This window comes from Alexandromys fortis, unplaced genomic scaffold, assembly GCF_014885135.2.
Source record: "Alexandromys fortis isolate MF-2015 unplaced genomic scaffold, M_Fortis_MF-2015_v1.1 scaffold_225, whole genome shotgun sequence".
Classification (NCBI taxonomy): Eukaryota; Metazoa; Chordata; class Mammalia; order Rodentia; family Cricetidae; genus Alexandromys; species Alexandromys fortis.
Window position 1 is genome coordinate 1,824,540 of NW_026068119.1, and position 22,741 is coordinate 1,847,280.

The following is a 22,741-nucleotide window of genomic DNA, read 5'->3' on the forward strand; positions in this document are numbered from 1 at the left end:
ATCCACATCTTCAATTCGATTCCATTGGTCAGCGTCTTTTTTTTATGCCAATACCAAGCCGTTTTTATTACTGTAGCTCTGTAATAGAGTTTGATGTCAGGTATGGTAATGCCTCTGGAAGTTCCTTTATTGTATAGTATTGTTTTGGCTATCCTGGGCTTTTTTGTTTTTCCATATAAAAGTTGATTATTGTTCTCTCAAGGTCTGTGAAGAATTTTGTTGTGATTTTGATGGGGATTGCATTGAATCTATATATTGCCTTTGGTAGGATTGCAAGTCTTTGAAGAAGGAAATTGAAGATAATACCAGAAAATGGAAAGATCCCCCATGATCTTGGATAGGTAGTGACAGCTGCTATTTCCTTACAGTTTATAAGTCTATTTAAGTTTTCACCTGGTCTTGATTTAATTTTGGTATATGGTATCTATGCAGAAAATTGTCCATTTCTTTCCCTCTTTCCTATTTTGTGGAGTACAGGATTTTGTATTATGACCTAATGATTCTCTGGATTTCTCCTATTCTGGTCACCCTGCCTATACTTTCTGCCTGGCCACTGGTCAATCAGCATTTCATTAAATCAATACAAGTGACAAATCTTTACAGGATACAAGATCATTGTACCATAGTACAGATCATATATAATTCAAGTGGAAGAATATAATGAATGATTCATCAAAGAATGAGAATGTAATTCAGTTATTATAGGTTTGTTTTTTTTTTTTTTTTTGGTTTTTCGAGACAGGGTTTCTCTGTGGCTTTGGAGCCTGTCCTGTAACTAGCTCTTGTAGACCAGGCTGGTCTCGAACTCACAGAGATCTGCCTGCCTCTGCCTCCCGAGTGCTGGGATTAAAGGCGTGCACCACCACCGCCCGGCTCCAGTTATTATAGTTTTAATGTGTGTACTTATGGTTTTTGAAGATAGATGTCTTCTGTTGTTAATTATTAAGAATGTTTTCTTTATTCTTCTTTCATATTTGCCAGAAAGTTTGACATATCTAAGGGTTAAGCTCTTATTTGAAAGCTATACTTTTCCAGTTTGGAAAGCATTAGAAATCTCTTCCTGAAAAGGTGATATACAAATGAATTTGAAATTTTTGTGTGCCATCAGTTTTGTTTCACCTAAGAGAAAAGTGTTCATCCAGCTATCCCTGCAGGAATATGAAACTCCTGGCTAAACTAGCAGTTTCCTTTCTTTTTCTCATGGGAAGAACTTATTTTGTGAAATAGACTATTTATAATAGGTTTTCTGTTCAGTTAATCAGATTACCACGGGGTGTTGGGAGAAAAATTTTAGTTCTGGACCTGATTTCCCAGAAATCATGCAGTGTTGTTCAGATCTTTGATGCTTTTATCCTTCTTAAGAGATGTAGAATTTGAAGAAAAGCTAGGCTTCCTTCTTTTTTGCTTTTCCATCTCCCCACCCCTTTTTGTTCCTAGTGCCTCTTTTCACATTTTGCTGTATTAAAACTGTCTATCTTTTCCAATATTAAAATGTTAAGAAATTATGTGATTACTAAGAGCATCAGTTCTAATCCTTGCTTACACAAGGAAATCATCTGCATAATTTTAAATGTTGGCTTGTGGCTCTTGTTGTAGGGATTTTGACTTCACTGGTTCAGGATGCCATTGTGGTAGGTTGAGGCTTCACACATCCCAGATTTTCTTGATGAGTAGTAAAGACAGAACCACTGAAGGAGTTGGAACTTGGTGCTAATAAAATTAGAATTCTGTTAACAAGTAAATATTTTTTAAATTTTATTTTAAAGCTAACTGGAAATGATTTCTGCTTACTAAATACAAATATAATATCACACTTTACTGACTTACATTGTAAGAAGAAAGGTGTATTACAGCAAAATGGAAAAGGGAATTTTTTTGCCATCAGTATAACCTGAAAATACTAAATAAAAGGCTGTAGAGCAATAGACTGTTGACTTGCTGCCCAAATATTACCCTACAATTGCTTTACCCATTGCTGTTGAAAAGTACTTCTTTGATAAAGTCTTTCAATCACAAACCAAATGATTATACTTAACATCACTAATAGCTACTTGGAGAGTTTTGTATTTTCAAAATGAGAGATGAGATCATAGTTATCACAAGAGTTCTTCCCTGACGACTATGTTTCAGTGTTAGTCTTGATCAGTGTTACATAAAAAGTATTCTGTAATGGTTAAGCCTTCTCTCTTGGGTATTTAATTTTACTGTGTGCCATATTAGCTAAAGAGAATAAGATTTAAGTCAATGTCTTCTAATAGATCTGTTGACTTAAAATAAGATAGGATAGTTTAAAGAAACAAATATTTGGAAGCTTTTGAAACTCAAAATAAGGCAGTATACTTTTTTTCTGAATAGATTTTATTATTCTGGCAGATGTTGATTTATGAGAATTTTGACCTTATAATATTAATTTCCAAAGAATTATCATAAGATATCTTATACTTAATATGAAATTCATTAAATAAAAGTATAAAAAGTATACAAATTCAGTAAAATGATATTACGTAAGTGTCAGTGTATAATCCTGAATTTTTTTGTGAATTACATTCTTTGGCAAAACATCTATTATATTGAAGTTTTCAACTAAGAGGGAACTCCATCCAATATTAATTTAATTAACTTACAGATGATATAATATGTGTCAGCCCCAGGATTCATTACTTTAGTTCTCAATTTATCATTTTCTAGTCAACTCCACTGGTAAGAAAAATACTGAATTCTAAGTGACAAGAAATTGTACCAAATACAAATATCCCCAGGGTTTAGCATATCCTCAGTTAGAAGCAAAGTAATGCTGGTAATCAGAGGGACTTAACTGAAATGTGAAGAATTTCTTAAACTATTGTCAATCGGCAGTATACTTTTAAAGCTTAATTGAGTAAACATAACTAATAAAACAGAAAAAAATAATTATTTGATTTTGTGAGTAATATATAAGTCCTAAGCAATCACTGTCAATGTTATTTTAAGTGCAATTTAGAGTCATAGATGATGTAAACATTATAATTATGAAATGCTTTATTAAAAATGTTTTTCCTGCCGGGCGGTGGTGGCGCACGCCTTTAATCCCAGCACTTGGGAAGCAGAGGCAGGCGGATCTCTGTGGGTTCAAGACCAGCCTGGTCTACAAGAGCTAGTTCCAGGACAGGCTCCAAAACCACAGAGAAACCCTGTCTCGGGGGGAAAAAAAAGTTTTTCCCATTAATGAGTGTTCACTTAAATTACTTCATTAGAATTTCAAACTGTTACCCTTCTTTGCGGACCAAATATCTCTCAGGCAGCACAGAGCCAGATAGTCACTTTGGCCTGAGCTAACAGGCCAATCATTTTGTAATTACTATAAGCCTCTGTGTGTTTCTTTGGGACTGAACTGCTGCAGGAAGCAATACCTGGTTGCAGGAGGAACCACAAGCTGAGATTACCCAATCACTGCCCAAGAACAGACCATTCAAGGGAAATTCCTAACATTCCAACCGCTGTAGATAGGATCACTTGCCAGTGCACATTCAACAGGACACCCCTAGACAAATGTCAGCCAATCAGGGATCCTGAACTTCAGAAACCCCTCACCCCCACCTTTACTACTATAAAAACCCAATTCTAATTGAGCTCGGGCTCTCCGATTATTCCAATATGCTGGACATGCAGAGAGACCAAGTTTGCAAACTTGATTAAAATAAAGGCTCTTTGTTTTTACATATGGGACTCCATCACCTTGTTGGCTTTTGCAGGGACTTTGCGGATTTGGGCATAACAACACATACACACTTAAAATTAAAAAAAAAAGATTTATTATCAACTAATGTTATTTGGATATCAAGGAAGTACACTCATGTTCTTACAAAGGCATTTTTTCTTTTTTTTTTTTTTTTGAGATAGGTCACACATAGTCTAGTTTACTTTCTATGTACCTGGGGATGACCACCTGATACTCCCAACTTCACCTAAGTGCTGGGATTACAGGTTTGTATTACACCTGGTTTACGTAGTGCTGAGGGTCAAACCCAGGGCCTTGTATACATTAACCAAGTACTCTACCAGCTGAGCTACATCCTCAGCCCCAAAAGGCATCTTTTTTTGGGGGGATATAAGGGGTAATAGTAATAATAACACTTATTTGAGGGAAGCAAATGGATATAAAATAGCTGCCAGTTATTGAAAGGTTTCCTTCAGAAGTTTTGTTTTTATAGTATTTGGATCTTCTATAGGGTTTTGGTTATAAAGAAATAAAGCCTACCTAAGCTACCTAAAATTCTTAATTTTGTTAGTCTGCCTGACTGTTGTTTAACAGTTTCCTCTGAGATTAAAACATTCTATCCTGCTAGGAAGCTTCTTAAGGAGTTAAACAACTCAAAATAGTTCTAGGAAGTCCCTGAAATTGACCAGATTCACTAGGCTTCTCCCTCCCAGAGTAAGCAATAAAACTGCAAAGAAGATCCTAAGACCAGGCCAACTGCCTAGAAGAATCAGAAACAAGCTGGACGACCTGGAAGAGGTTTAGACCAAATGAGTCACTTGAGATAACTCAACCTGTTGAACTGCCTGTAGGTTGTGCATTGTGCTCTAGATTCCCAGCTTTTGGCTTTGGCGATGCAGCCACCTTTGATTAATTTCTGCTCCTTACTTACAAGTTAACTCCAATAAAATTCATTGGTTCTCCAAGTCGGAATTTGGTGGTATCTGAACTTTGGTCTGTCATGGGCTCCTTATTTGGGTTGAGTAGATACACGTATTTCATCTCACCAGAAAAGTTGTTTTGTCAAACAATGCTGACTATAAGGCTGGTCCAAGAAGGACTTGCTGAAGATACCAAGATGGATGATCTGGGTGGGGCCTGACTCCTTCAAGAGAAATGGAAATGGAACATTCTGCACATCTCAAAAGTCATCTGACCCTTATCTCAGAAGAGCAGCTTGACTACAACATCCTGTTTTCCTAACAAAAGGCTTCTCTGTGTCCTGCTATCCATAAATTTTTTTTTGCTTACAGCAATTTCTTTTCACACAATGCTTTCTCACCCAATTAAGACCACCCTATAAAACTCCAAACTCCCCTTTTTGTGGGGTTGCTCTCCCTTCACTTGGAGACAACTTGGCAGTTCATGCCTTGAATAAAAACCATTCAGCCTCAGTGTAGCTCTTTGGTTCAGTTCTCATTAAGCTTCCCATTGACTTGCAATGAAAGGGTTTTTCCATTCCTTCATGATAAATTAGGGATCACTGAACATTAGAAGACTGTGTAGGGTAACCATAGGGCAAAAGGTCTGAGCTCACTTCTGGGTTTTGAAAACCCACCAATCTCTTAGCTCAAAAACTCACCAATACCTGAACTCAAAATCCCACCAATCCCTGAGCTCGCCCCAAGATCAGGACTTGAAGTCCTACCAATCCCTACGTTGGAAATCTGAAACTCTGCCCCCAAGAAACCCTATATAATGTCTGCCTCCCATTTAGTTCTTTGCTGCTTTGCTCCTAAACCAAGGGCAACACTCTATTGTGGTGATATTTGATTTGTGATTTAACAAATAAAGTTTGCCTTAAGATCAGAGTGCAGAGCTAACCCACTACTTAGCCATAAGAGGCCAAGCAGTGATGGCACACACTTTTAATCCCAGCACTTTGGAGGCAGAGGCAGACTGATCTCTGTGGATTCAAGGCCACCCTGGGCTACACTAGATTGATCTGGTCTCAAAGAGAAAAAGAACCAGGTGGTGGTGGCTCACTCCTTTAATCCCAATACTTGGGAGTCACACACCTTTAATCCCAGCACTAGGGAAGTGGAGACAGGAAGAAATATGGCTGGGCAGGGAGAGGAATATAAGCGGGGAGGAGAGAGGAGCTCAGCGCATTCAGTCTGAGGACTTGTAGAGACAGGCCCAATTTGGTCTGAGGATTTCATAGAGGTAAGAACAAGTGGCTGGCTTCTCTGCTTCTCTGTTCTTTCAGCTTTTACCCCGTAATATCGGACTCTGGGTTTTTATTATTAAGACCAATTAGAAATCAGGTTGCACCCTCTTATATCTTTTCCAATAAATCTGTTGTGAGGTTTGTTGTGTGGAGGAATTTTGTGGTGTTCCTTGGCTCGGAACTGCCAGGATGCCTTTTCCTTCAGAGCTGTAACACTTGAATTGGGGAAACATTTCCCCTCAAAGCTGCGACACTTGTATTGGGGAAACATTTCCCCTCAGAGCTGTAACACTTACAGTCACTGGTAGGTGGAAATTCACCCTGCCCCTTGCTGCTCCTGTGACTCAGGCTTAATGCTCAAGCTCTACTTATAACTGCACTGTACTTTTCTATTAGCTCACTGAGCATGCTTCATAGACCCTTCAAAAGATCGCCCCTCTACCCAGTCCATTGTTGTCTGTTTCTGGTCAGAGGCAGCTGCCATTCTGTGTCTCTCTCGTGTAAATCTCTTGTGTGATGTTTGCTGTATGGTATGATTTTGTGGTATTCCTTTGCTCCTGACTGCCAAGATGCCCTTGTGAGGGATAACCTATGTGCTTCTCCTAACACTGAAGAAATATTAAGTATTTGTGGCTAGGCACTGCGATAGGGATGTAAAAAAAAAAAAAAAAAAAAAAAAAAAAAAAAAAAAAAAAAAAAAAAAAAAAAAAAAAAAAAAAAAAAAAAAAAAACCAAACAATGTTCCTACTGGCATTTGGAAGGCAACGGAATTATTGGTGTTGAGTTAGGTTAAAAGAAACTTTAAAATAGTGTAGCATGTAATCTATGAAGGGTCTTATAATTCTAATGCTGGAGGGCCTCATGCAACTTAAGCTTTATCATTGACACCACTTGTCCTGTTAAATAGCTAGTTATATGTTATCTGGCTTGAAGTTTATTGAGCATGGCTTCTTCCATAATCAGCACTTTGTAAAACCACTAAATGAAACTGTGGGACTTTGATTACTAATTCAAAGAATCTGATCTGAGCACCATGGGTAGATTACATTCTGACCTGTTGGGAAGATCATAAGATTACTATCTAGCCAGGGGTTTTCTGGTAAAGAACAAAGCCACACCTTTGTTCTCTCATTCTTGCAAGTTAATCCAAATGTGCCTTTCAATCACCAGGACAGGAAAACACCCTTGGGAAAGCTACCTATTCTTGAAATTTAGAAAATAGTATACAATCAGGGCTGGTGAGACAGCTCAGGGGTTAAAGCACCAGATGCTCTTTCAAAGGACCCGAGTTCTTTTCCCAGTACCCATGTGGCAGCTCACAACTGTCTGTAACTCCACTCCCAGAAGAATCAACACACACGGTATAGAGACACACATGTAAGCAGAATACCTATCCACATACAATAAAAAATAAAAGTTAAAAACATAAAAGATGAATAGAATACAATCTACTTCAACAAGTATGTTAGCATAATGATCTCTGGGCATTATCCACTTACTCTTTAGAATATTTCAGGTTATTCTGTAATAAATTGTTTTCTACACATTCCTCTGTGTATCTTATCCATATTCAACATAGATCCAAGATTTGGCAAGCAAGATCAAGATACAGATAACAGTCTGAATTCACGGATTAAAAGAGAATCCATTAATATCTGTATCTAATAGTCTCCTAAAATACATTCATTAACAAACCAATATTTTCATGTAAAACAGGTTTATTTTAGCAGTTCCATTTTACATTATACATATTTATTTTCTATTTATTTATTTATTTATTTATTTATTTATTATGTATACAATAGTCTGTTTGTATGTCTGCAGCCCAGAAGAAGGTATCAGACCTCATTACAGATGGTTGTGAGCCACCATGTGGTTGCCGGGAATTGAACTCAGGACCTTTGGAAGAGCAGGCAATGCTCTTAACCACTGAGCCATCTCTCCAGCCCCCATATTTATTTTCTAACAGGTTATTTTGGTCTATTTTGTATAGATGTCATATTTGCTAACTCTTATAATTAATTTTTTTCATTTGCTGTTTGCTGCTACCTGGCTTGAAGAAGGGGTAGTAAATAAAACACACTTGAGGGAAACATGAAGCAGAATTTAACTTCTCAGTACAACTTTACTTGGATCCAGACTTCAATGTCAGGTTTTCTTCTTCCTTCTCTAATCCAGAGCAGACAAGAGATCTTCCCTTGGGATATCGAGCACAACACTTACGAAGTTCTTGGATGACAGCCTGACACTTCGATTCCATATAGTTGTTGGCTGAAAAACACAACTCTTAGTAATGATATCATAAAACTAAGAAGGTACAAGGTAATTAAGAAATTTCCAACCCTTTTCACTTAGCACCTAGAAGGAAGATATACCCAACTCTATTGAATTCTTTCTGTTTAGCAATCTTCAACAGGTCAAAAAGTAAAAGGAGAATTCATTAATAATTATCTAAAACTCTAATCAGAAGAAAATCAATTTATAAGTGGTTGAAAGCTATTTTAATATATAATTTGTGTTTTATTCAAGTGTCTTTGGCAGTAGTTTTTGATATGATTAGTGGCCTCTAGTCCCATTTTGTAAATTGATGAATTAGAAAAATGCATACAACCCACATTTTCATAATTTCATAGCAAACTTCGGCTTGAATGTAAAGTTTAATGCCCCCCCCTCTTCTGAAATAAAAGGAAGATAATTTTTTAAAATATTTATTTATTTATTATGTATACAATATTCTGTCTGTGTGTATGTCTGCAGGTCAGAAGAGGGAACCAGACCTCATTAAAGATGGTTGTGAGCCACCATGTGGTTGCCGGGAACCGAACTCAGGACCTTTGGAAGAGCAGGCAATGCTCTTAACCTCTGAGCCATCTCTCTAGCCCAAAGGAAGATAAATTTTTTTTAGGTTTATAAAACATAAAGGTAAGGTGACCATGGTTATGTGCTTTACTATGGGTTCTAGGGCTCAGAGTGCCAAGACCAACACCTGTGGATTGCTTAGTACCTGCATCCCTCCATTTCCAGCTCAGAACTCAGTAATGGGTTGGCCTCCATGCTCATGAATGCAGTGTGTGGCTAGGCCATTTGCCAGTCTCCAAACTATATAGACTGAGGGCCTGAAGTGAGTCCTCACTTAGCTACATATAAACATGAGCTAGTGGTGGTTTAAGCTGGTTGTATATACCAAAAGCTCTTGAAATGGGGAACAACATACCCTTAAGCCATCCAGCCTGATCTATCTTGGAGAAAGTTCCATAATTTGATGAAGATAATATGTATTCTGCTGCTGTTGGATAGTATATTCTGTAAAAGTCTATTAAGTCTATTTGATCTATAGTGCATTTAACTCATAGTTTATAAATGCCCATATTAAAAAATAAGATCTTATGTAAATACCTAAGAATGTATCTCAAGATTTTAGAAAATAACAAGGGCAAGCCAAACTCAAAATTAATGAATGGAAAGAAAATAAAAATCAAGTAGAAATTTAATAGAGAACACAAAAAATACAAAGAATCAATGAAATAGTTCACTTTTTAAAAAGATAAACAAAATTGACAAACAAGCTAAACTAATCCAAAGAAAGAAGACTCAGAGTGGCATAGAGCTATAATCCTAAAATACTCAGGGGGATCTCAAGTTCAAGACCTACCTGGGCTGTGGAGTGAGTTCAAGGCTAGATAGGTTAACTTCAAAATTTAAAAAGTAACAAGAGACTTGAGAGTATAACCCATTATTAGAATGTTTGCCCAAGGCCCCAGGTTCAATTTCCAGTACAACAGTAGTAGCAGCAGCAATAATAATAATAAATAGCAATAATAATAATAATAGAAGACAAAAGGAATATTACACTAGAAACAACTGAAATAATAATTTGAAAAATAATATGTCAATAATTTAGAAAGTCTAAGAAAATGGACAAATTTCTGTATATATGGCCTATCAAAATTGAACCCCCAATATGAAAAATCTAAATAAATCAATAGCAAGCAGTGGGGCTGAAAGTATAAAAAAAAATCTTCCATCAAAGAAAAGCACAAATCCTGACATGTTTGTGGTAGTGGGAATTGAATTTAGGGCTTTGCACATGCTATACAGATGCTCTACAACCATTATTTTAAAAACAAAAACAAAAGCAAAAAAACTAACACCAATGGTCCTTAGACTACACCATAAAGTAGAAAGAGAAAGAATAGAGCTGGAGAGATAGCTCACCAGTTAAGAGCATTGGCTGCTATTCTAGAGAACCTAGGTTTGATGCACAGTACCTATATGATGGCTTTCAGCTGTCTGCAGCTTCAGTTCTAGGAGATCCAAAACCCTCTTTTGGCTTCCATGGGCACCAGACACACATGTAATTCACAGACATATGTGCAGCCAAAATACCATATACAAAAAAGTAAAATAAAGGGAAAAAAATCTTCCAAATTTATTCTATGAAACCAATATCCTTTATTGAACATACATGTAGAAAGCCTGTTAACTACTTCAAAACTTAATTCAGTGACATCAATGAAAAGAGTTGGCTTCATTTCAAGAATGCAAATATAATTCAACATACAGAATTCAATAAATACAATATATAAATATAGTAAAACAATCACACCAACACCTTAGTAGATATGGAAAAAAGGCCCCCAATAAAATTCAACATCCTCCCATATAAAATAAGCCTGAAAAAAACGAGGTAAAATAGGGCTGTATCCTCACAGAATAAATGCTAAAAAAAATTTAAAAATTAAATAAATGCTAGAATACAACCTATAGCCAATATCATACTGAATAGGGGGAAACTGAAAGCAACTAGAAAAGAGTTTCCATTCTCTTTTACTTTACTTCATATAGTACTTGAAATGTTGAGCAGAAAAATCAGGCAAGAGAAAGAAAGAAAATAAAAATAAATAGGAAAGCAGAATGTCAAATTATTTCTGCTTATAAATATGATTCTATACTCAGAAAACCTTAGGCTCCATCAAAAGCTTTAGAACTTAAAAAGTAAGCACAGTATCAGAATACAAAGTAAACATATAGAAACCAATAGCTTTTCTATATACTAATAAGCTCACTAAAGAAATAAATCAGGACAACAATAACCTCAAAAAGTAAAATGTCAACCCTGTCTCAAAAAAAAAAAAAAAAACCAAAAAAAAATAAAATGTCTATGAATATTCCTAACTAAGTTGAAAAAAAGACCTTTCAATGAAAATTATGAAACTCTGAAGAAGAAACTGAAGACATTTAGGAAACAGAAAGACCTTCCATGCTCATGGATGTGTAGAATACTGATGGTGATCTACAGATTCAATGTAATCCCCAACAAAATGTTAATAAGGTTCTTCAGAAAACTAGAAAAAAATATTAAACTCATATGGAAGAGCAAAAGACCTTGAGTAGCCAAAGCAGTCTTGAGCAAAATTAATGGAATACAACAGAGGGCCCAGAAGTAAACCACACAACCACAGCCACCTGAGTTTTAAAACAGATGCCCTAAGCTGATTGGCTGGGGATCAAACTGAGGATCACATGAATACTTGGCAATTAGTCCTCCATTGAGCTAATTCCTAGTCCCTGAAGTCTAGTATTAAAACCTGTCTATATGATGTGTAGATATGTATTTTTGAGTTTTTGAGATAGGCTGTCACTTTTTAGCTCAGGCTAGTCTTGAACTTGTTATTCTCCTGTTTCTGCTTCCAAGGTATTGGGATTATAAGTATGCATTATCATCCTTGGGTTTTTCTGTTTCTGTATATAAACAGTGTTCATGATGGAAACAAGGGCCTAGTGCATTCTGGGCATGTAGTCTATCCTTGAGCCAAATCCTCAACTCCAAACCAGTCTTTTTGTAGAAGGACTTTGCTTAGCTCAGGTTGTGCATTAAAATTACTTGGTTAGCTTTGTAAAAATAATTCCTGCTTAGACCCTACCTCTAGGAAGTTTGCTTTATATGTGCTAAACAAGTTTTAAAGTTTTCTAGGTACATTGGGGAGGCAGAGGTAGGTGAACCTCTGAGTTTGTAGCCAGTCTGGTCTACAAAATGAGTTTCAGGACAGCCAGCGGTGTTAAACAGAAAAAGCCTGCCTCAAAAACCAAAACAAAACAAGAACAAAAAAGTTAGGTAATTCTAATGTACAATGGGACTCAGGAACCCATAGCTTAAATGACATCACTTTTTTGTGTGTGTGGTGCTGATGATAGAACTCTTGAGGCTTTGCACATGTTAGGTAAATACTCTACCAGTGAAGACAGTCTCCCATTCCCTACAAAGCATTACTTTTAATATTCTAAAAATTTCATAATATGATGAAGAAAATACTCATGATTAATTATAGAAATGTTACATTTAAAGCTAATGAAAGTTGCTGATAACATAATTAGTTTCTTTTCTTTTCTTTTTCTTTTTTTTTTTTTTTTTTTTTTGGATTTTCGAGACAGGGTTTCTCCGTAGCTTTTGGTTTCTGTCCTGGAACTAGCTCTTGTAGACCAAGCTGGCCTTGAACTCACAGAGATCCGCCTGCCTCTGCCTCCTGGAGTGCTGGGATTAAAGGTGTACGCCACCACCGCCGGCTCATAATTAGTTTCTTATAGTTAGATGACAGGTAAAGTTTAAAAAAATTATTTTAAAAAATCTATATCCTACCTTGTAAACATTTCTGTATTTCACAGGCTTGTTTCTGGCATGGATCCTTTTGTGGCATATCCAGAAAACTAAAACAAAAAAAAATTTACAATTTTGCTTTTTAATAATAAAGATTTTGATGTCTATCTACATGGAATTTTCTTCTAGAGCAAATAGTATGACCTTACAATTGTTGGAAAAATGATTGCACTAAAAATACTCTTTCTTAATTAATAGGATAAATCAACTATATTTTGTATTTCCATCTCATTAAGAACAGAAGATACAGACATGAAAAAATCAGTCTAGTCATCTTGAATATTGTAAACAAATGTTCGAATGACACCACAGTTTTAAAGGCCTACCCCAATGCCTGGTTTTATGATTCACAAAAGAAACCCTTGGTAAATGATTAAACTTCTTGAATACTTTTTCTTTCACTATTCATGGCAATAAGAATTATACATACCTCAAAGAACTGATGGAAGAACTAAACATGATAAAACATATAAAGTGCACAGAATAGTAACTGGAAAGCAGTAAGAACTCAATACCCAGTAACTATTATAACCAAGTGATTTTTGTTTTAAGACATGGCCTCATTATGTTTCTTAGGTTGGCATTAAATTCCTGGGGTCAAGTGATCCTCCTGCCTCAGTCTTCCAAATAGCTGGGATTACAGGCATGCACCACTGTTCTGGGCCCAAGACTTATTTTAAAAAGCAAAATCTTACTTTAATGTACATAAACTGTCATGACTGCTTTAATTCAGGAAATTCTTTACAAGTAAAACAAACACTTTCCTAGGAATTAGTAATGTTAGTTGCTATTATCTCTTGAGAAAAGTGCCAATAAAAGGTAACATTATCTTTTGAGCTCAAATGGAAGCCAACTAAGTAAAATATTTGTAATCAAAGAATTTAGATTCACAGGGTTTTGATGAGAATCTTGTAAAAACAATTCAAAGACACAGTTTCAGAAAGAAGAAAGGCATAGGAGCCTTTGAAACTAATTTCATCAGTACAAATAACCTTTTTCTCCCAGAACTCCTCAAGTTTTCAGTATATACAAATTACGTCAGTACTGGGATGGGAAACACTAGAATAAAACCTTAGGTATTTACAGGATGGAAGAAGGAAAGGCGGGTGAATTTGCTGCAAGGGAAATAAGTGACAAATACATGTTGATGCTGCTAGAAGCTGCTCTCTTCTCTCTAAATCAGTACCAAGTCCTTGTTGATGAGGGCATTTGTTCTGAAGCATGTGCTGATTTTTCTGGGATTCACCAAATCCCAGGTTCAGCTGATGAAGTCCATTAAAGGTTCTATGGCAATTTCCAAAGGAGTCATTTCAAGTTACATTTCCTGACTAAATGCTTTTGTTGGCTTGATTACTGCCCTGTGTAACCCTCTCTCTGTAGTTTCACTGGCAGTGTTCTTCATGACCCTTCCTAAACATCTGCAGTTTTCAAACTACTCCCTCCCCACAAGGACCCAAGGGTGGGAGCACTGCAGTGGTGAATGATGCGATTGCCATATAATGAATAGAACAGAGAAGCATATCTTCTTAGAATTCCAGCACCTGAAAAAAAAATCATTCAAATCACTACAACTGAATAGAGTGAAAAGAAAGAAAGGGAAGAAGGAGAAAAAATAGAAATACATACCAGGTTAATCATCAGGCAAAAGTTTAAGCAGTAGTTCCTGTACTCCCCTGACCTGTCAGAAAAGGGAAAGTTTATAAAGTACTCTGTTGTAAGATCTTCAGGACAAAGGAATATTATTGAGTAAAATGTGTACCATTAAATGATGCTGAATCTGCCACAAGCGAGAGTTGTTATCCATATAGCGCTCCTCTGGGTAGAGCTGCCACATGAGAGGTAGTTGGGAAGTAAGGTGACTTGGCCGAGTTGCATCACCTAAAGGAACCTGAACTTGCTGAACTCGAGCCTTTAGGAAACTTGTCTCCTAATAGGAATGATAAATATAAAACCAAAGACATGAGAATACTGAGACTAGATAGAAACCAGGTTACTTGAAAGCAAAAGTAAATAAATAAATAAATTTTAAACGAAAGCAGTTACCTCTTCCACCACAGCTACCCATGTGCGTTGATATTCGTCGCGGTAGATACCTTCTTGATGAACCCAGAGATGATCGGGTGGAGCCCCCACATCCTCTCTTGCCATTCTGGGCTTTGGGTTCCAATTCTAGCCCTGCTTTTCTCCACCTAAGCCTGCAGCATCCGCGCACAGGACACAGGTGTGACTTTTAAGGTTGGGATGAACTCACTAGTGAGCAAGGTGACCTGGGACTAGCAACCCAAACAGAACCAAGCCTCATACATATCTATTTGTACAATCTAAACATATCAAATGCCATCTTAAGCTTTCTGAAAAAGAAACTCAAGTGACACACAGGCAAAGCCTAGGTAATCCTAACTTTCTATGGCAAAGCATTCAAGAATTCTAAGTTTGTTCTGTGGAGAGATGAGAACTACAGGAGGCTGGACACAGTTCCTCTCTCATCTACATCTACAAAGCAGTATTCAATGGTAGTGTGTTAACAATAGAAAATGTGAAAAAGTGTACCTAAGGACACATGATTTTGGTAGAAAAGTAGTAAAACAGACACATGCATCCCATATTCTTCAGATAAAAGCCACTCCCCAACTGCTTACATTTTAAAAAAGATTCTTAATGATGTATACAGCTTTCTAAAATGAGTCTAAGTTTGTTATAAGGGGAAAGGAAATATCTGTCATTTTCTTTAAAAAAGTTATTTATACTAGTGAGGCTAATCAGAAAGGGATTTTCATTTTAGGAAAAATATTTAGTGTAGTTTCATGACTTTCTGAAAGCAAATAATAGCCATCCATCTAGCTCCCTATTTCATTTAAGCAGGATGTCATAGAAGCCCGTTTTTCAACAGAGCTATAATTGTAAAATATTTATTCTACAAACTAGAAGGTTAAAAAATATTTCTCTGCTCTTCACGAGATGTAAATAAAGTACTGTTCTCAGAGTTTGGGGTAGCAAGGAAACTCTCCATAACAGTTCTATGCCTAGCTTTTGAGCTCATAACTTCACATGCATTTTCATGAATAGAATCTTGTGGAAACCACTCATAGCATCATGATGCAGATTCACTGTATTCCTACTTTTTGCAGAGCACAAATACATCAGTGGGTATCTGTCCCACAGTAGAGACCCCCCATTCTTAATAAGTAGCTATTAGTGGGAAAGGAAATGAAGCATAGTTTGGGAGATAGTTAGGGCCTTCAAAGTGATACTGTCCAGAGCACACATGGAATGAGAAGAAGCCAAAAATAAAGGAATGAAGCTAAACCTAGTCCTTCTTTTGTCAAGGACACCATCCTGAATATGATTCCCCCAACACTGTTTTTATGCTCATCCCCTAAAAGAAAAGTAAGAGTAAAAACTATTGTCTCAAAACGGGTATATTGGTGCATGCCTGTAATCCTAGCATGCCAGAGGCTGAACAAGGTTCAGGCCATCTTGGGCTATATATATAGTAAGTTTGAGGCCAACTAGTATACATAACTTAGCTCTAGGTTAACTACATAAGGAGACCCTGTCTCAAAAAAGAGAGAAAGAGAGAATATGGTCACATTTGTGTGACGAATTAATAGGTATGATAGCTATCCATTTTATTTCCAGAGTGATTATGACTCCGAACCTGTCACATGTCCCCCTTTTCACCTAGATGTACTCTCTCATTTTCAACTTACTTATGATAGCATCCTTTCTCCTTAACCAAACACTACTTTCTGTACGGCAATATCACATTTTCTGTACACTCAAAAGGTATGAGTTATCTTGAATTTCTTCTTCTCATTCAGTTGCTACACCCTATGGTAAGTAATTCCAGCAAATATCACCATTACCACTGTATTTAAGCCAACATTTCTTTCAAATACCAGTGTTGTTTCAAGCTGCATACCCTTGCTCTTGCTTTCTATCTGCCTAAAATGCATGAGTCTCTTCTTATATATGTTGTAAGCCATTTTTTTCACTTAGAAAATACAAGTGTTCTGCTTCTCTTGTAGAGCTTTAGAAATACATACACTACCCCCAGTAAATTTCAATACAAAAATAAAAATGAGCACACACATATGCACATACACACACATTTTTTAAGCAGGAACCAACTGTTAAAATTTCAAGAACATCTCAATTTCATAGATATAGATAGGTCCTAGCAACAACCAACATGTTGACATTTAAATTTCTTTTGAATAAAAACAAAACTTTATTGGTCATACTGACATTGGAAGGAAATAATTCCAGGGGAAGAGAAGGCAGATAGTATGTGATATTCTGAGTTACTATCAAGCACTACAAAATATTCTCAGAAGAAATAGTGTGTTGCAGTGACCTCCAAAGGGTAACAGGCTGGGTATTGATGAGATGAGCCTGGGAATGGAACAACACTCAGCACTTAAGTCTGGATTTGTGTGTCCTATCATTCAGAGCATAAGTGCCCAGAGAAAGGCAACTGCAGTGATCAAAGGACTGATAAACCACCACATGACTATGAAAACATCAACACCCTCACTAGATAAAAGCAAAGGCTGAGCAAAAGGCATTTAGATCAAAGTCTATAAAAATCACATGTTGGATGAATAAAACATCATTTCCATAGATGTGATTCTTTAGAACACTTGATCCCAACATTTTCCTTGGTCAAATAAGTTTGGGAATATTGGAGACCATAAAAGCATATTAGTATAGTAAAAACTCCAACTAAGTTATACTGTACAGAGATTTTATACAGTTTAACATTTCCCAAATTTAATTGACTAGAGAACATTTTTGGCATACTGTATTTGTTCACAAAATACAAGATTCTCCAAACTAAGAATATCTTAAAACTGCAGGATAAATTTAGTTACAAGGTACAATACAATACATGTAATATAAACCTATGAAATTTTACTTAAAAAAATACTACAAATTTCAAATACAACTGCAACCCAAAATACGTTTGTATAACTTTACAGCTAAACATCCACTAAAAGAGATGGCCTCCATAGAAGTTGCCTTGATTCCAAAAGCCATATTGACCTAGACACATTATTTTTCTACATTTTGTAAATTAAGTTCTAAATGAATGACAGAATACAGAGGAGCTTTCTTTGGTTGTAATTTAAACAAAACCATCTTTTTTTCCTTTACAGAAAGAATGGTTTTGTATTTTTTTTTCTTTACAAGAATATGACTTACTTTAATTTTGAGGTATTTGAGCTTTTAAATAGTATCAATAGGTTGAATAGGCTAATTATTTGAAACCATTTAAGATCTTCATCCAATTATAATTTTAGTTGCCAAATCACATAGGCCCAGGTATCAGCTGGGCTGATGAATGAATCCTGCTTGTACCATTTAGAAGCTTTCCAACCCTCAGACAATCTAATCTTCCTCTACCTCAGTTTCCCTGAGGTGTAAAATTATAAACATATTGACTGCAATGGTATTTATTAAACACTTCTCATATGTTTTAACATATGTTTAGGTGTCAGGTGGTGGTGGCACTCACCTTTAATCCCAGCACTCAGAGGCAGAGACAGGAGGACCTCTGAGTTCAAGGCCAGCTTGGTCCACAGAGAGTTCCAGGACAGCCAGGGCTACACAGAGAAACCCTGTCTTGAAAAACGAAAAATAAAACAAACAAAAAACAGAAACAAAAACACGTGTAGGTACATTGACCCATTTGATCTTTGTGGAATGCTATGAGGTGGGCATTTGTATTATACCTAATTAAAGGTAATGAAAGTAAGACACAGAGAAATTAGATAACCAGTCCACTAGTTCACATTCTAGAGATTGCAGACCCTGATTCCAGTTGAGGTAGTTTACACACACTATGTATGTAAATTCTTAGTAGTCTTTAGCACATAATAAGCTTGCTGTGAATGTTAATCATTATTTCCATCTCTGGTCAAATGTTTGGAGCTGTAAAAGGTAGCATGAACATTCTGGAATAAGAGACTGACTAAAAACAACAAACAAAACTATTTTCTTCTTGAAGGTGGCTAAACAGATAAATTATAAAAAACATTCCTTACACAATTGTAATAAGGTGAGCAGTACTTTCTGTCCCACCAAGGCAGGACATGTTAGCTATGAACAATAACTGAAAATATATAATATATGCCATAAAATTGAAAGTTAAAGAGAAAATGCAGATAGGTCCAATACACCCCTGCAATTTCTCCAACATTTATCATTATAAAACTTAATCACGGAAAGATGTGGCATAAGCATAAGGTAAAAACAGAGGTTGTAGGCATATATATTGCACCATAGTGCCCTGGATTTGGGACAGTATTTGTGGGAAGACTTTGATTGGAACTGACTTGGGAGAGGAGAGCAAAGCATCAACACCTCTTCAAGTAGCAGCTTGAATAAGTTCCCTTTCCAGTACTGCCATATCTGTCTGGCTTCAGAACTACAAAAGGAATTTGAAAAAAACAAATTCAAACAAAAACTTACGAGCTATAGAGACTGTGTGTTATATATTTTGTTTTCATTTATAATAAATACTAAATCCCTCGTGTAATTGGTAAACTTGTAAATTGGAAGATTTGCACATTTATCCCTTAGTTCATTGACATATTTTAAAATAAAATTAGTTTTACATATAAGTTAATCACGTCTGACACCAGTAAAGAGATCAGAGGAAATTTGTAATTTCCTAGAACTAGTTTCTTGATGTGATATAATCGAACCTGTATAAAATGTGAAGTCCCTCTCTCAGTCCTTCTTTTCCTGTATCAAACAAATCCATATCTAAAAGCTTTTGAAAAAAAAAAAAAACAGCAAGCAAACTGGAGTTGCTCTTTCAGACACAGTAAAACACTGTTTCTGTAAAAGGTTACTCACATGAATATGTTTCTTGGACTTATTACTCCTCTTCCAGAACAGTTAGGCTAAAACTTTCAGGTCCCCCACCCCGGGACACTCAAGCAGGGATCGCGACGTGAGCCCAGGGCAAACTAGGGGCATCCAGGGCCGAGGTCACTAGAATCGAAGTTAGGTCAGGCCAGCAGCCAGAAGTGGTCCAGAGAGATTCAAGAGTTGTGACTTGGAAATAAAACAAAATAAAATAAAACCTTAACTGTTTTAGGACCGACTTTCAAAAGAGGTCGTTGTTCCTGGCGAAGTTGCCTCAAAGAGCTGTCCCTGACGAGTGTAGGCCGCGTTGGGCACTCCTCAGAGGGCGGGCAAAATGGGCGCCAGCACTATGGAGGCGTCTGCCCTTGCGCTCGGAGTTGCTCACCGCCCACGTACGCCCCGGCAGAAAAACACCGCCTCCCTGCCACCCAGCCGCCCAGGGGCCCAAACTATGGCGCAGACTGACTTTGCCCGCCACCACCCAGTTTCCCACTGTTACGGCAGCCCAGACCGACCCGGGAGTCTCCCAGGTACTGCTAGCAGTGGCACCGCCTCCGCGCCCCAGGCTCCGCCCTCGTGAAACCCGCGCTGCTCAGCCAGGCCTGGGGCGGAGCGTCGGGCGACAGGCTGGGAAGGCTGCGTAGGAGCACCCGGTTGGCCAGGCTGCTGTGAGCCCTAGGCGGATGTGGAACCGACAAAGATGGCGGTGCAGGTGGTGCAAGCTGTGCAAGCGGTTCATCTTGAGTCTGACGCTTTCCTAGTTTGTCTCAACCATGCTCTGAGCACAGAAAAGGAGGAGGTGATGGGTCTATGTATAGGGGAGGTGAGTAGGTCGGCCAACCTGGCTGAAATCCTGCTGATCAGTACCCAGTAGTCTCTGAGGCGGCTGGGAGGCCACAGGAATGGAATTTAGGTCCTTTGCGTTTTCTAATGCTGTTGTGGGGTCCTTTTTCTCTGACCCGTGCTTATGTTCCTGCAAACCCTCAGCGGTCTACATGAGCCCACGGGGGTGGGGGTTATCACACTAGTGACCAAAGCAGCAAATCGGGCCAGAAAAACATTCTGGTATAATGAAGATATATTAGGAAACAAGCAGCCCACAATTACAGTACCCTCTCGTTCCACCACCAGTTTTCCTTATGGGAAGCAGAGCTATCACTAAAGCATTCTAAAGTATGGCAAAGTACTCAGGTCAAAGGGTTTCGTGGACTCCAAAGTCTCTGTTGTGGTTAAATGCTACAGAGCTGTGAAAGTAGTTGAAGAAATACAGTGTAGTTGTAAAGTGCTGAAAATTGAATTCTCTAGTCCTTCATGTTGTTGTGCGTGAACATATTACCTAATTTTCATGTAAAATTGCATCTCTATAACCTAAATAACAATGTGCCAGTAATGTTTTCTGCTCTTTCCTACTCCAGTTGAATGATGACATAAGGTAAGACAATATTTGTTTACTTACATCATATTATAATCTCTAAACTGATTCTTGGTGAAAAACTGCAACAACTTTTGTAATCGTGTGTACACACTGTATCCTAACATGAGCAGTACAGAACTCCCTCAACAATACAATCTGAGTTCCACCACAATCCTAAAGGTTCATTTTAACCTTATATCATAGCATGACTTTTATTTGAGATATTTATGCTCCCGTGTGGAAAATTCTGGCTGAAGGAACCAACATCGTAAGCGAACCTATCAAAGTTCTTATAAGTAGAATTTTGTTGGAGCTCCAGGAGCCCAGTTGGTTGCATGAGAGGTACCTGGATAGAACTTTGTTGACTGAAATAATATACTTGACTTTGGTTCTATTGCTTTTCATTTTCTTGTTTTGTGTTTTACATTCTCTGTTCTCTGAATTGTCAGAGATATGCCAGTAACTTTCATTGTGACACATAATGTCCACACATTGAGAGGCTTTTCCCTTGTGGATCCATTTTTCCATCTAAATTGTCAGTGGATTTCAGTCCTGTTGCACCTCACCCCCTATGAGCCTTAGAGGTTCCTAGTAACACGAAAGCTTGAGAGATGGTAAAACCTTTGGGTCCCCTTTGTTTAAACTGCAAAGCATAGGTTATTGTTTATCAAGCCCACTCCTTAATACCTGGAATCTACTCTGTTCCCCTTCCCTCTTTTGTTTCAGCTAAGGTTGCATTGCAAAAACTATTTATCTTATTTTTCCCTTGACTCCTTTTTCTATTCCAAACCCCAGTTTCCCCCCTTTTCTAATCTATCTCCAATAGGAGTGACTCCAAATTTACATACACTGGAACTGAAATGCGCACAGTTGCAGAAAAGGTATGTATGATAAAATTTTGCATGATAGAAATATGCAGTTGGGGAGGAATTTCTGCAGTCTGTTTGATTATTTCAGCCAGAACATTAATCCACTCTGAAATTGTGCAGCATGTTTTTTTTCCTACTAAAATCAGATGAAAATTCTCACTAGAATGTGACCTAGTTTCTATTCTTTGAAGAAACTTTACTTGACTACCAGTAATAATCTGATCAGCATTACTCCATTCCTGTTTTCTAGCCTTTTTTCCACTTCCTTTAAGACTTTGAGGTTCAATTCATATTCTTGTTACCTTTTCTCCTGAGTGTACACCCCCACCCCACTTTTCCTGCCATTTTCTAATTGTATAAAACCAGCTAGGTTTTCCTTCAATATATCAGAGCCCAATGATTCTGTAAACTACAATAAAAATAGATTCTTATGCTTTCTCCAAGCTATTAGGCCAAGCATCTACTTATTATCTTTATATACAAACTCCTTCATTATAACCAATTAAACCACCTTTCTTCCTGTGTTAAAGTTTTCTAGAGGAACAGAAGCAATAGAATTGGGATCTATTTCTTTCCCTCTCTATGATATTTGTTATGAAGGGCAATTTATAGGATTTGTTACTCAACTGGGGGCTGGTGGTCCAACATTGGCTTTCTGCATGCCAGACAGTGGGATAATTCAGTATCAGCTAAACTGACAAGCTGAAAGCCTCGGCTCAAGGAGAACAAATGATGTAGCTGCAATCCAGGCCTGGAAGCTCCCTGGACTGTAGCTGCTGTGCATCTCCATTAGATGGCTGGAGACTCTGGAGTCTTGTGGCCATGAGTGATGGCGATGGTACTACATGCTCTAGCTCAGGAAGGATGGAGCTAGGCTGCCCTGGCAGGCTTTCTCTTCTTTAATTCTGCCTGGGCTCCCAGACTACTGCATGGAAAATCCACACCCAGGGAGAGACCTTCCCCTGTTACTCTCCTGGAAATCCATCCTCTCTGACAATGATTCTAGAACAGACACACCAGA

The 22,741-nt window shown here is 37.4% G+C and overlaps 3 protein-coding genes across 11 annotated transcripts in view; 1 reads left to right on the forward strand and 2 right to left on the reverse strand.

Annotated features, from left to right (window-relative positions):
- Positions 1-818: 818 nt before the first annotated feature.
- Cmc4 (C-X9-C motif containing 4) lies at positions 819-19,946 on the reverse strand. 3 transcript variants are annotated; one of them, XM_050124971.1, is made up of 4 exons: positions 19,426-19,459; positions 18,080-18,182; positions 12,544-12,611; positions 819-8,177 (listed from the first exon to the last, which is right to left on the reverse strand). In XM_050124971.1, exons 3-4 carry the CDS (start codon positions 12,599-12,601, stop codon positions 8,032-8,034), a joined length of 204 nt encoding a protein of 67 aa, XP_049980928.1. In that variant the 5' UTR covers positions 12,602-12,611; positions 18,080-18,182; positions 19,426-19,459; the 3' UTR covers positions 819-8,031. The 3 variants fall into 3 exon arrangements, with proteins under 3 accessions (XP_049980928.1, XP_049980929.1, XP_049980927.1); XM_050124972.1 differs by lacking the exons at positions 18,080-18,182; positions 19,426-19,459 and adding an exon at positions 19,662-19,946; XM_050124970.1 differs by lacking the exon at positions 18,080-18,182 and having other exon boundaries at positions 822-8,177; positions 19,426-19,574.
- Mtcp1 (mature T cell proliferation 1) lies at positions 12,613-19,559 on the reverse strand. Of its 3 annotated transcripts, none has more exons than XM_050124968.1 (5): positions 19,426-19,559; positions 14,605-14,756; positions 14,321-14,488; positions 14,188-14,239; positions 12,613-14,102 (listed from the first exon to the last, which is right to left on the reverse strand). In XM_050124968.1, the coding sequence occupies exons 2-4, from the start codon at positions 14,707-14,709 to the stop codon at positions 14,192-14,194; spliced, it is 321 nt and encodes a 106-aa protein (XP_049980925.1). In that variant the 5' UTR covers positions 14,710-14,756; positions 19,426-19,559; the 3' UTR covers positions 12,613-14,102; positions 14,188-14,191. The 3 variants fall into 3 exon arrangements, with proteins under 3 accessions (XP_049980925.1, XP_049980923.1, XP_049980924.1); XM_050124966.1 differs by lacking the exon at positions 19,426-19,559 and adding an exon at positions 18,080-18,182; XM_050124967.1 differs by lacking the exon at positions 19,426-19,559 and having other exon boundaries at positions 14,605-18,073.
- A 105-nt stretch (positions 19,947-20,051) lies between the features above and the next one.
- Brcc3 (BRCA1/BRCA2-containing complex subunit 3) overlaps positions 20,052-22,741 on the forward strand; it is a 38,064-nt gene continuing 35,374 nt past the window's right edge. Inside the window, exons 1-3 of one of the 5 annotated variants that reach the window (XM_050124957.1) lie at positions 20,052-20,260; positions 20,853-20,869; positions 21,678-21,732. In XM_050124957.1, the coding sequence (XP_049980914.1) occupies positions 20,138-20,260; positions 20,853-20,869; positions 21,678-21,732 (195 nt within the window). In that variant the 5' untranslated portion in view covers positions 20,052-20,137. Of the gene's footprint in view, positions 20,261-20,852; positions 20,870-21,646; positions 21,733-22,741 lie in introns of all 5 variants that reach the window. The other 4 variants (XM_050124956.1, XM_050124958.1, XM_050124960.1 and 1 more) reach the window with 4 other exon arrangements.

Excerpts from the sequence above, each read along its gene's own strand:
- Cmc4 (XM_050124972.1), bottom strand. The coding sequence starts at position 12,601 with ATGCCACAAAAGGATCCATGCCAGAAACAAGCCTGTGAAATACAGAAA. Across the intron at positions 8,178-12,543 it reads AATACAGAAATGTTTACAAG|CCAACAACTATATGGAATCG; the intron begins GTAGGATATAGA and ends TGTGTTTTTCAG.
- Mtcp1 (XM_050124968.1), bottom strand. The coding sequence starts at position 14,709 with ATGGCAAGAGAGGATGTGGGGGCTCCACCCGATCATCTCTGGGTTCAT. Across the intron at positions 14,489-14,604 it reads GGGTAGCTGTGGTGGAAGAG|GAGACAAGTTTCCTAAAGGC; the intron begins GTAACTGCTTTC and ends CATTCCTATTAG. Across the intron at positions 14,240-14,320 it reads AGATTCAGCATCATTTAATG|GTCAGGGGAGTACAGGAACT; the intron begins GTACACATTTTA and ends CTTTTCTGACAG.